We start from the raw sequence: 13,424 nt of genomic DNA, 5'->3' as shown, positions 1-13,424 counted from the left end.
TTTTTTTTTTTGCGGTACGCGGGCCTCTCACTGTTGCGGCCTCTCCCATTGCGGAGCACAGGCTCCGGACACGCAGGCTCAGTGGCCATGGCTCACGGGCCTAGCTGCTCCGCGGCATGTGGGATCTTCCTGGACCGGGGCACGAACCTGTGTCCCTTGCATCGGCAGGCGGACTCTCAACCACTGCGCCACCAGGGAAGCCCAGACCTTGTTATTCTTGAAGGAACCTTTTTCTACTTTGTTTACTTTGGCCTCGAATTTCTGAAGATCAAAAGGGAAATGTGTTTGAAGTTTTCTTCCTTCCTGATTTTTTTTTTAATCCTCTGATTTCTGTTGTTGTCTGGGTTTGGTTGACCTTGAGATATCAGAAGGTGTTTTAGTAGGTGAACGTATCATGAAGTTGTTTTCATGGGTGTGTTGGGGTCTCTGGTGAATTTTGTTTTGGTTGAAAGGCCTGAGGTAGGAGGCAGGGTTGAAGGAAATGGTTGGACTTGAGTTACACCCCTTATCTGTGGTGCTAAGAGAATGTTGTTGTTACTGAGAGTAGCAGCTTGCTGATCAGGGAGGAGAGATGATTTGTTGTAAAAGAGCCATTCTGAAGAAATTGGCCCATTCCCTGGGAAAGGAAAAGAAGTTGTAGATATTTTCCTTGGTAATAATATTTGTAGCAGGCTTTTACTTGTGACTCCCAGTTGTTTTTACTCTGTCTATTGCCAGTGTTGTCATTTATGGCTGAGACAGGCCTGAGTGAAAAATCTGTGTGATTTTGTGGTAGCTACTCAGCTGCTATGGGGAGACACCCTCCCTTTCCTCTGATGCCCAAGTTGAACACAGTGTGGGATTTGGTGTGGAAGATTGTAAGAGGTGGGCAGCAATGTGCAGGAAATTTGCAGCCAGCTCGATGGCCTTGCAGAGGCAAGGAGCTAGAGAGAACCCCAGCTCACTGAGCTGCCCCATCCCCAGGCCTTTTTGATGTGCCTGCGCGTACTGTACACAGACAGGGTCCTCTCCAAGAACAATATATTCAGCATGGCTCTGAGGACCTGTGTGGAAGATTTGCACCAAGATTTAACTTGGTGAGGCAGGAGGTTTGAGAGGACATGCTGAGACCTCCTCTTTGTGATCTTTGCATTTTTTTTAACCCACTGACCTCAGATATTCTCTTTGGCAAGTGTAATTAATGTTCTCACATTAAATGAAAACATTGAACTTTTAATAGATTCGCTGGGGCTTGGTAATCGTTTGATACTATTTCGAAAAGAGAGGGGGTATGAAGAAATGATGTATTATCCTTTCTAGTTTTGCAGATAAGTTTTATTGTTCTTGCCTGGCCGTCTGCTGAATCCTTTGACCCATCTAGCCTGGGAGCAAAGCCCAGAAAACAGCTCTGGGTCCTGCCATGTAGGCAGCCTCCATCTTGTAGCTCCATACCCATTCCTGTGGGCTTGGTGCTTTCCCCTTCATATTGGCTTCTGCCTGTTGCATTGGCCACTCCTGGTGTGCTGCATAATGATTGATCTTTTTCCTACTCTGTTTGCTTGGATGCTCTGTATAGTAGATGAGGAGTTGGGGAAAAGGATAAAGAGTACCCATTATTCACTGTCCACTGCCACTGTCATCACATGCTGCCCAGGACTCCAGAGAGCTTTGCTTCTAGGCCAGTTGATTAGCATCTTTGTTTGATGTGTGAGAAGCTTCTGAACATGGGGGTTCTTATCCTTCTTCACCACTCACATCTTTCTGGCACACAGTGCGCCAGAGGAGAGTCTTATTGGTGATGATTTCCTTTGAGGTCAGTAGCAGGACTGGGAGTGGAGGTGACAGCTGAGAGACTTAGCAAAGCTGAAGGGATTGTAGAGAGGTTGAACAGCTGAATACTCAGGTTTAGACTAGCTCATCATGGGCCTTTGCTCAGCTGCCATTCATGAATGCCAGTGTAGCAGCAAGTGCCACAGTTGGCCCCTTGAACATCTATTGTCCTCTTTGACGTCTTTGCTGATTCTCTCAAGTCAGATTCCTTGCTTGTCTGGGTTCCCATAGTACTTTTTATTTCCGTTTATCTCCCTCAGCTTTGTAGCAAGAAGTTAATTGTCTAAAAGCCTGTTTCTTCTATCATATAAGTCTCTGGACAGCTGGAACCTAGTCTCGTTCATCTCAGTTTTCCTCATAATCCATAGATTGTGTCTCGTTTGTAACAGTTGCTCAGTAAATCTTACTGAGTTGAACTGAACAAAGCTGGCTGTGTCCATGGACATCCTGCAGCTCGTGTCCACATTCACAGATCATGTATTCAGCCGTGAGACAGGAGAATATCCTTGAAGAAACAGAGCATCACCATCAGATATAACATATAAAGACACGTTAGCCTATTGTTGAGCTTTTTTTTTGACAACTTTTGTTGAGATATAATTCACAGTTCACCCATTTAAAGTGTACGGTTCAGTGGTTTCCAGTATGTTCACAGTTGTGCAATCACCACCACAATCAATTTTAGAAGATTTTCATCATCCCCAAAAGAAACACTGTACCTATTCCCTCCACTCCCCCAGCCCTAGGCAACCACTAATCTATTTTTTGTCTCTCTAGATTTGCCTATTCTGGACATTCCATATAATATGCGGTATTTTGTGCCTGGCTCCTTTCAGTTAGCATAATGTTTTCAGGGTACATCCATGTTGCAGCATGTGTCAAGCCTAGAGCTTGGTGGAAGTTGGAGGGCAGGTGATGCTTGTTTCCTGAGCCGTTGTGGCTCAGGCCATTGGTGAGTCTGCCTGCTCTCATTAAAGATGACCAAACCTATTTAATAGAAATTCCATAGATGTGTTCTGAACTTGCCCCCCTGAGTAATTATGGAAATTAATCAAAGTAAAGTCTATGAGCACCTAATACAGTGCCTGTAATACCCAATACAAGGTAAAGTCTATGAGTACCTAACACATGAGGGTCTCAATGACTCTTACTTCCCTGTGTCCCACTTCAAGTTCTTAGATTTTAGTAAGAATTTGCCAAAGTGAAACAATAGGTAAATTTTTAATTGGTACTTTGAGTTTAATTTACTGATTCCTCCCCCTACCCTTTTGTTTTTGTTCTCCCCAAGGCTATGCCTTTCTGCTGTTCCAGGAGGAGAGCTCAGTACAAGCTTTGATAGATGCCTGCCTAGAAGAAGATGGGAAACTGTACCTGTGTGTGTCAAGCCCCACCATCAAGGATAAACCGGTGAGTAATATGCAGCCAGCTGTTGCTTTTCCAGAGCACGTATGCAATTGGAATAGCTGATCGCCTTTTCCTTGTCATGGGAATGCTGAAACTAGGATCCTCTTACCCGGGGTGACCTTGCTATGCAATAGAGCTGGACTGCTGTTGATGGGAAGCTAATAACAAATTACTCAGTATTTTGCTTTATACCTTTGGGACCACATGTAAACAAATGTGCCCTTGTCTTTCACTTTACGGCTCTTTTATGCTAATTCCTATTCAGAAACTCTGAATTGAAGTAAATAATGCTCTTAGTGGTTTTGGCAGCTGGTTTCTGTCATTATTTCAGATCAAGGGCAGGAGTAATTTATTTTTTAAAAAAAAGATCATAATCATCAACGTTTATATGCCTTTGAATGCAAGGCATTGTGCTGGGTGGTACCCATAGCTGGCTAAATAGCACCTTCTGGGCCAGGAGCTTATAATCTAAAATGGGATAGCTTCAAATAGGGCAGTGGAGGGAAAGGACAGAGAACATGGACCCAAAATCATAGATAATGTACACTTCTACAGAATTTGTGGTTAAGTTTGTGGTTTCTGAGCCAAAGAGTGTAAGTCACTAGGTAACAGAGGAAGACCGCTTCCTTTCTCCTGGCAGAGGGGCTATCAGTGGAGAAGGGGCAAGACTGTTGAGAGCAGAAGAAAAAACTTGGTTAACATGGCAGAAGTAAAGATCCTTAGGAGGTTGGGAGGGGGGTGAGTTTGTGTGTCAACACTTGGTGCTAGGAGTGGGAAATAGAGTAAAAAATAGTGGTGTGGACTAAGGGACCAAGGCAGGTATCTGTCATGGGGCCTACAGCATCCCCTTACACCAGAGGTGCTGGGCTTGGTTGACAGCAAGTTTTATTCTCAGAAATGTGTATGGGGAAAGAGTTGTGGTCAGATGTAAAGTTCCCAGTTTGAGTCTTGACTAGCATTTAAATATCTACTTGACTCTGAATAAGTCACATAATCCTTGCTGCAACTTGGCTTCCTCACCTATAAAATGAGAAGAAAAATGGTTCCTCTCTGGGATGTTGAGAGGCTCAGATAAGAACAAAATGAATGTGAAAGCGTTTGGTGAGGTCGGGTACTTGCATAAGTGGTGCTATTAGTTCTACATAGTGCTAGAGGATTCAGGAGAGCAGGGTTAGAGCTTATCTACCTAGTAACATCTTTTGAAAAGAATGGTGACGTCTAGAACAGGGTTTACAATTGGTTGCAAAAAAATGATGCTGGGACTTGGCCACCCATAAGTGGGAGATTACAGTATGTAAAGCAGAAGAGGGAGTTACTAAAGAATGGGGATCCTGAGTCGTGGCACAATAATTGATGCAGAGGAAGAGGCAAGGATTTTAGCAAGTTTGAAAGTATCACTATAATTTTTCAATATCTGGGGCTATTGCCCAATTTTTATAACAACAGTTAACAGCATTGGATAGGGTAGCTATACAGGTAGCTGTATAGGAAAACAGTAGAAAATAGCAGGCTGGGAAAAAGAGTAAGGAGCCTTTGTTAACCTTCGTCTTAATTTAAACAATGTAGAGAGGCTGTGTGTTAAGAGGGAGACATGGGGACTGACTAGAATGGGAGTGTGCAGTGTTTCCTCTGAAAAAATAATAAGAAAGCTGCAATAACTTCTAAATCTCTTTGGAGTAATATGGAATTAGACAGACTGAGCCCAGTTTGGCAGGGTCAGATGTCAGAGGAAAATGGTCAACCTCCAGAGAGTCTCTGCCACTGACACATCAGTGGGAGTGGGAGTGAGCTCAGAAGGGTTAAGGTGGGGTTAGTCATGCACTGTAGGAGAGGATTTGAAATATGTTCGTATCTGTAAAACGACAGAGGGGTAGAGGTACATACTGAGATAGTTACACCCAGAGTAGATTAAGAAGCTGTTGAATTGAGGGGAGGAGTCTGGAGGTGAGCAGATGGGGCTTGTGTACCTTGGAAGGGCCATGTCACTGGCTATGTGGGAGGAGGTGGGTCATATGTTCCGTCAGGGCAAGCTCACACCAGGGCTGGACGTCTTGTGAGAGGGGATGAGCAGTGGTGGTTGCAGGCGGAGGTGGTATGGAGGCAACACCATTACTGTTGAGTGTTTTCACTCCAAACATGTGTATTACCCTTGGCTTGAAGGACTTTTGAAGTTAATTAGTGTAATTATCTGTTTCGGAAATGTTTACAGGGAAACTAACTTTCATTGTTTGTGTTTCTACGAATTTCTGCCTTATTTCAGTTTCCATTTTCTGAGCTCGAGGGAAGCAGTTTTATTGGAGCTTGGTGAATTCTGAATGGTGGCTGCTGATCACTTATTTCTTTGACCCAGGCATACTCAGAATTTCCAGCATAAACAATTGAAATAAAACTTAGGATGGGAAACATAGAAGTCCCCAAATACCTGTAATTCTAATGAACTGGATCCCATTTTGGGTTCTGGCTCTTTTGGCTCCATTTTTGAAACCTCTTTCTTGGCTTCAGCTCCACATCTTCCACTCCCAGCCTCATTTGGTCACACTTCCCTACCAGGTTTCGGTACATTCCACCTCATTTTGGATGCTCCCACAGACAGTGAGAGCTGGGTTGAACATTTGGGAGTAAATGAGGACCTGGGCAATAGGTCAAGGTAAAGTCAGCCTCTAGAGCTCATTCACCAAACCTTCTGAGCTGTGGCTCTTTCTGGCTTTTTCTACTTAGCTTGGCTACCTTTCAGGATCTTAGTGCCCTCGTTCTGTTGTTTAGTTCTCTCCAGTCCTCCCAGAATTCCTCCTTGGAAATATACACTGTGTTCTAAAGTGACCTCACAGATTTTCTGTCCTTTGCCCTCTCCCTTTCCCCTAAATCAACCCCCCACTCCCTTTGTGTGGATTAGGTTAATCACATGGTTTTCCTAATACAGTGCCTGTAGAAAGGTTCCCTCTCACTTATCCTTTCTAAGATCATGTTTGTTTTTTAACTCAAATGAATCCATACTTAGTGGATTTCAGGTAGTTATATTTTTGGTCAATGATTACCTTTCATTAGATGATTCCACTATTCTATATATAGGTCTGATCCTGAAAGATGGCAAAAGAAACTGTATTTATGGCCTGATTAATTGACCCCTCAGTCTTTTTTTTAATTTAATTTTTATTGGTGTATAGTTGATTTACAATGTTGTATTGGTTTCAGATGTACAACAAAATGAACCAGTTACACATATACATATATCCACTCTTTTTTAGATTCTTTTCCCATATAGGCCATTACAGGGTATTGAGTAGAGGACCCCTCAGTCTTAAAGAATGAAAGACAAATCGGCAAGAGTAGGAGTAATTGCAAAGCCTCTAGATCGGTGATTTTTTTCCCCCTTCCTCCAGCAAGAGGAGTTCCATAGCTCAGATGTCCCAGGCATCCCAGAGGATAGCTGTGTTCTTGTCCATGCTTCCAGTAAAGCAGGCAGCCATTGTGACAGTGGTCCCTCTTGTTAAGGGAACTCTACTTTTCGAATGTAGAAATAGGCTGAACCTGAAGGTTCAAGACAGCAGACTGATAGATGAGGAAACCTAAGAGGGTCTAACAGATTGAGGGGCTGAAAAGAGTAACCTTGAAAAGGAGGTGAGGAAGGAGATGTTATGGTTCTTAACTTCTAGAACACTTTGGCCAGAGATGTGGGATTGCAAACACCTTGAAAGGAGTATCAGAAAAATTTCCTAATTCTTCCTCCTTACAATTTATAGCACAATCACAATTTATAAATATTCTAAAACATGACAGATTGACTTTGCTATATATATATTTAAACTGTCTTACCAAACTGAAGTGTCTTATGTAAGGTGAATTCTTTAGGTTATTGCTCAGGTCATCCACTTAAAACTAGAAAGACAAAAATTTTTTTTTAAAAATGGTGGAAGAAAAAGGAAGCTGGAAATAGAGGCTGGTTTAATTATTTAATTTTTAAATCTGTCTAATCTGTCATTCCAGTGTCTCCTACCCCCATTTATAAATCAGAGGAATCTCTAGCATTTTTCATCACTTTTTTTAGTTACAAAAATAGGCCGATCGTTTTGCCTAGGATTTAAGCTGTCTCCAGCCCACATACAGCTTTTAAAAATGCTGTGCCTTCCTTTCTTCCTTCAAACCACATTTGAGTGCCTACTATGGGCAAGGCTTTAGCATTGGTTACTATGAATCAACTTATTTTGAATCAGACATAAAATCCTGTGTTCAAAAACTTAATAATATAATGAGTAGATAAAACAAGTGTATAAATAGACAAATCTGTAGAGCCTGGTGCATAAGAGGTTCTCAGATATTTGTCAAATTAAGAAAAATAATGAATACAGCGAGGTAAGATGTAGATTAAGCACTTTGGACAGTTTATACATACCAGGAGTGATAAAAGAAAGCTTCTTGGATGAAGTGTCTTTTAAACGAGGTCTTGAAGGATGAAGAGAGTTTGGAGATTGGCCACGAGAAGTATCGAGGTGTGGGGGAATAGACATTTTGGAGAAAGGCAACAGTGTGAACACAGAAATGAGAAATTGTGTGGTGTGAATGCAGAACACTTAGGATGGAACACAAATATATGAAAGGGAGTAGAGGGAAATTAAATTGGGAAAAACAGGTAGGGGCTTGTAGGGCAGTCTTGATTGATGGCCTCAGTCCTTGGGTTTGTGGTATATTTACTCAAACTCTTTCATTCCCCACCTACTACCTCCTAAGACAATAACTATAATTTTATCTTGGCTCAGTCAAATCTGGTTTTGTGTCATATCCCACCTTGGAAATCTTTAGCACTTCTAATCTTCTTGATTTATTTATTTGTTCCTTGGTCTAAATTCATGCTTTGGGCACCTCCCATCATAAGAATTTCTCCAAAGAAAGAATTCCTCCTTTAAAATGAGAGAAGTACCTCCTATTCATAATAAGTCTTATTTTTTTTTCTCCATGCATCTCTGATTTTGCAAATGGGTCCAGAGTTTCTTAGTGCTTGAGCCTTTGGAAGCTGTTATTCCTTTCTAGGGAGGTCTAAAAGATGCTGCAGTTTCAGTGTACAAAATGGTAACCAGGGGGCAAAATAGCCAATACCATCCCCTAATGGATCATAGTCCGTGTATTCCAAAGTGTGTTCTGAAGAATGCTTGTCTCATCAAACACTGGTCTCTTGAGAGGATCATTGACAGAACGTTTGCTCTTAATAATAATAGGTGTCCCTTATTGAGCACTTACTTTGTACATTTTATATCCACTTTCTCCTTTAATTAAAGATTCCATAGCCAAGAACATTTGGGAAACATTGATATATTAAAGTTCTGAGAAGTTTTGCAATAAATAAATGTGTGTAATATTGTTTAATCCAGCATATTATATACCTCTTTGGGGATTATACTTGTGAAGATTCTGGTAGAATTAGTATTTCATGAAGCTCACTCAAAGAATAGGCTTCTTCCCAGGAAAAATTTAGGTAACGTGAACTTTTATGTGTACATTCCTCTCAAGAGTTTGAGTGATCGGCATGCCAGTGACAACATCCTTGCCCTAGCGCCATGGAACTGAAAATACACATTTATGTAGACATTGGACAAAATTGTCTGGCTGCAGAGCAAGAGTGCCTGAGGCTATGAACCTAGAAGTTAAAATAGCCAGTTTCATTGCCAAATCATATTTGAGCTTTTCTAACTGCTAGTTTTGTTTAGTAGCTTTGAGAAGAGTCTATGGGTCATTTCTTAATGTGTTGAAAATGGGCCAAATGAGATTGGAAAGAAGAGAGAGGTTAATCATTCACAAATAAAAATGCATTTTGACTTTTCCAGGAGACTCTTGGGAAGCAGAGCTGGTGGCCAGTAGCCTGGAGGACAGGGAGCCTTGCAGGCACACAGCATCATTGCAGTGGAAAGAGGGTCTATAGACTTGGGGTCAGATAAACCTGGGTTTCAGTCCTGAGTTGCTATCACACTTCTGAGTCTGAGTTTCCTTGTTTTTAAAGTAGAGATAATTTTTACAGCATAACAGTTATGGTGAGTTTAAATGTGACAGTGTATGTAAAATGCCTAGCACAGTGGTGCAGTGTAGGTGCTCAAAACTGCTAGTTTCTTCTTTCTTTCAAAAGGGAATCATCTATCTCGCTTATACTTTCTAAGTGATGCGGGAATATCAGAAGTGATGACGAGCACTAGATGATTCTGATCACCGCGTGCGTCACCTAGTGGCATCAGAAATTTGCACTGATTAGGCCCAAGCCCTGGCGTACCCACTGGTGACCAGACAGTGTATTTCCATGCCTCTAGAAGGTAGCTTTCAGTGGATTGAGGAGAATGATTGGGGAGCTATAGAGGGGCAGCTGCTGGACAAGTTCTTACAGCAACACTGTCTGCCCCTCGGGAAAACCTTCGTTAATTCACCAGCACGCTGAGGAGCACAGAGCATTCACTAAGGGTTGGGTGCTGTGCTGGGCAATTGGGACCCACACAGAGATATGGTCTCAGGCTTAGAGGCCCCCAGAGTCCAATGGAGGGAAATAGCCAAGTGAATAGTAAGTGGAGTAAGGAGTCACAGGTGCTATGATGGACGCATTATAGACGGCAGTTGATGTGGGGTGGCTCAAAAGCAAAGTGGTCAGGTGTTCCTGAGGGCGTCTGGGAAGCCTTTAGAGGGAAGATGTTTCTTTGAATCTTACGGTTGTAAGTACGGGTATTAATCATAGCATCTAATTGATAATGGCTTTATTATATCAAGCATAGAGCAAGGATGTACATCACCATTTTCGGGGCACAGTTTATGCATGCTCTGTTTTTGTACTGGGTGCCCTTATGAAACAGTATACAGAGTGTTATTTGCATTGTTCAACAGTAACTGAAGTTCCCAGTGGGGCTGTAAGCCTGTGGTTTCTGTACATCAGGCTGTGTAGCCTGGTGCGGATGGCAGCAGTTTCCTTTTTGTACCTGCACTGTTTCTTGATGCTGGTGGTGGGTGTGGAGCACCCTGGGAGAGTGTAAGAGAATTTCCCAGGGTTACTTTCGGCTTTCTGTCTAAGAAGAATCCAGGCTATTTTGCTGAGGTTCTTTGGGGCCTGTGATCTACTGGTATCTGAGGAATAGTCTTAGTGTGACAGTGAGAGCTTTTTGCTTTGAGTCCCAGTGGAGTTCTGCCTGGAGGCCCCAGAGCTGCCCAGGGTACAGAAGTCTCATCAAGGCCAGTGCCTCTGAGCAGCTGTTAAGTTTCTTTCTGGCCACTTACCGCAGAAGGTACAGGGAGGGCATCTTCTTATCCTCTCTATTGGGTGGAGGACAGCATTTGAGAATCACAGGTAGCATCTAAACTCCACAAAGGCGGCTGAGCCGTTTGTTCGGGAGCTATGTGGTGAAAATTAGGTTGACATGAGATACCAAATGTGAATATACTTTGAAGAGTCCAAACCACAGTTATTGCTGTTACGGCTGTTAGTTTTGGTGGTTATAATAATAAAGCAGCCCCTTACACATGGAAGAGATAAAGATGCCTCACAAACCACAAACTAGTTTATTTGTGATATTGTGGGGCACTCCAGTCATTCTGTGAGGTCTGTGATTCTTAAAATAGAATTGCTGACAGCTGGGGTGGGTCTGAGTTCATTACCACTGCAGCTGAGCTGTTGCAGCTGTATCAGCGGACCTAGGTTTAGCTGACTCATCCTGGTTGTCAGAAGAGCCGGGATGCTGCTGCTTACTGGGGAGAGCAGTCCTGATGGTTCTGCACTATTGTTTTTCTGATTCATGTACATTGAAAGGATTGTAGGATTAGGGAGAGAAAAATGGAGGCTTTTTCCTGAAGAGCTTGAGTAGGAGTTTGAAGAGTGTTGAAAAGAGGAAAAAGGAAATGGGGTGGGGTTGGGGCGATGCTGAGCTATGAGCTTTATGGATACTTTGTGGGAAAGAGATCAGATGGCAGGGAAGGGGGATTTGGTCAGGTGATTTCCTGAACTAGCCACCAGATTGCACTGTTGACTCTGAACAGTTTGGTTGCTTTTTGGAGCTGCTTTGAGCCCAACAAATGAAAAGGAAGGCACTGTGCAGTAGACCCTTCACGTGGTAGATGTTTGTAACCTAAGGAGAGCACCAGACCACATATAGGGTGAGATTTTTAAAATGAGCTCAAGATAACATTATTTACTGGTAGATAATGTCTAAATTCTAAATAGTGGTCTAAACTCAGAGAATGCTAGAGCTATAGGGAGATTTGGTCATGTTCAGAAACTTGAAGTCCTAAGGCTTGTGTTTAAAACTGTTCTTACTAAAACTGTATGTTTTCTCTTATGCTGTTATTAAAGATACAATAAAAATGCATTTTATATTTAATTTTAACTTAGAGGCTTTTGCAAATTTTCAATGAAATTATCTTTTTAGGAAATGATGTTATCTTGTAGCATCCTGTCAAAATAAGTGACCTCTATTGCATTTCTTAAATTTTTTTCCTAGAAATTAGCCTAATCCTATCCCTATTAATGACTTTCAGTTTTAACCAGGATGAAATTTTAGTTAACTTTTTGAGAACAATAGCAGGAAATAAGTGAGGAAAAGGCCTTGATTGGAGTGAAGTTTCTATGATGTTTTGTTCAATTAGTTCAACCTTATTATTGCCATATTTTGATACATACTAAGAGTAAGATATAATAGGGCAGTATTACCCAAAGTGTGGATATTAATAGGTGTTACGCAAAAAAATAGGTTCCATGGAAGTAATTTTGGAAACGCTGGCTTAAACAACATTCGAATAGATTCATTTCCTGTAGAACTTCTTAGAGCCTTTAATTAATATACACCAGTGTCTGCTGTGAAGCTCCAAGAAGGAAGTTTATAACTTTTTCCTAAACACTGCTTTTAGGAAACACAACCCTAGGGATCTACACTTCACAGAACACACTTTGGGAAACCTTGAAAAGGAAAATTAGTGCTTTTAGTACTAACTGTTGCTATTACATATTAATGTTATGTTCTTTTAGATTTCTTGACGGCTGTTCTTTTAGATTTCTTGATGGCTGTTCTTTTAGATTTCTTGACGGCTGTTGAAGTCACTTTATGGTATAAATTGGTATATATATACTACCAAGCTTTATGTTTGGTTTTTGCCTTTATCCTTAAAAAGATTTTGCCTTTGGAGATAAGCAGTTATACAAAGCCAATTGTTAATTAAGGAGATAAAAATTTAAAAGACAAATAATTCAGCTAAAAGTAGGTTTATGGTCCTGACCAGAACTTCCGCAGGAATACATGCTTAAAAAAGAAACTAAAGAAGAACCATTTTTAAATTTTGTCTCGTAAGTGTTTATGCAATAAAACATTCCATTGTGAGGAGCTGTGTGGTAGCTAAACCTTTCTAACCAGAGATCACAGACTGGGGCCCACAGGATAGATCTGGCCTGCATAGTTTTGTCTAGCATGTACAAGTGACTTTATACATTTGAATTAGTCCCCAGCATTCAAAAATCTTGAAGTTTCATGTAAAAATCTGAATTTCTAGCTACTTTTGAGAAATGGAAAAGTCTGACGACACATTCGCAAATGATAACTTCTAGCTGGAGCTGAGAGGTGTCTGCTTCCTTTAAAAAGAGTGGTTTAACACTGCTGTATTTAAAATAGGTAACCAACAAGAACCTGCTGTATAGCACAGGGAGCTCTGCTCAGTATTCTGTAATAACCTAAGTGGGAAAAGAATTTGAAAAAGAATAGATACATGTATACGTGTAACTAAATCACTTTGCTGTACACCTGAAACTAACACAACATTGTTAATCAACTATGCTCCAATAGAAAATAAAAATTTAAAAAAATAAATAAAAGGAGTGGTTTACTCCATTGTGTCGCTGCCTGCCTACTAACCAGTTGTCCTGGTAGCTTGACATGTTTATGCTGCCTGTCTGGCCCTACAGATATTTGTTTTTGTGTATCCTTTACTGTAAGGTCATGGCATGGCCAAAGGGCTAGTGGGTGCCCCCTCCCAGATGGCCTCTTCCTAGGGTCACCTTTTTTATCAAATGTGGTCAGGTTTCTTCAGGAGGCAGTGTTGAAACCATGTCAGGCTCATTTAAGGTAATCTTCACCATTCTTCACCTTATCCTTGTCCTTAGGATGTTGTGGCTTTTACTGCCCAGTATAGCCTATTTGACAACATCCTGCAAGAGTTGTTACACACACACACACACACACACACACACACACACACACACACACACA

General features: G+C 41.5%; 1 protein-coding gene across 6 annotated transcripts in view; it reads left to right on the top strand.

Annotated features, from left to right (window-relative positions):
- Positions 1-13,424, top strand: part of CPEB3 (cytoplasmic polyadenylation element binding protein 3) — a 175,962-nt gene that overhangs the window by 128,377 nt on the left and 34,161 nt on the right. For all 6 annotated transcript variants that reach the window (XM_029245196.1, XM_029245192.1, XM_029245195.1 and 3 more), the window contains one exon: positions 3,098-3,216. In XM_029245196.1, the coding sequence (XP_029101029.1) occupies positions 3,098-3,216 (119 nt within the window). The remainder of the gene's footprint in view (positions 1-3,097; positions 3,217-13,424) is intronic.

This window comes from Monodon monoceros, unplaced genomic scaffold (assembly GCF_005190385.1).
Source record: "Monodon monoceros isolate NGI ecotype Baffin Bay Population unplaced genomic scaffold, NGI_Narwhal_1 Super_Scaffold_4, whole genome shotgun sequence".
NCBI lineage: Eukaryota > Metazoa > Chordata > Mammalia > Artiodactyla > Monodontidae > Monodon > Monodon monoceros.
This window is presented reverse-complemented; position numbering and strand designations above follow the sequence as displayed.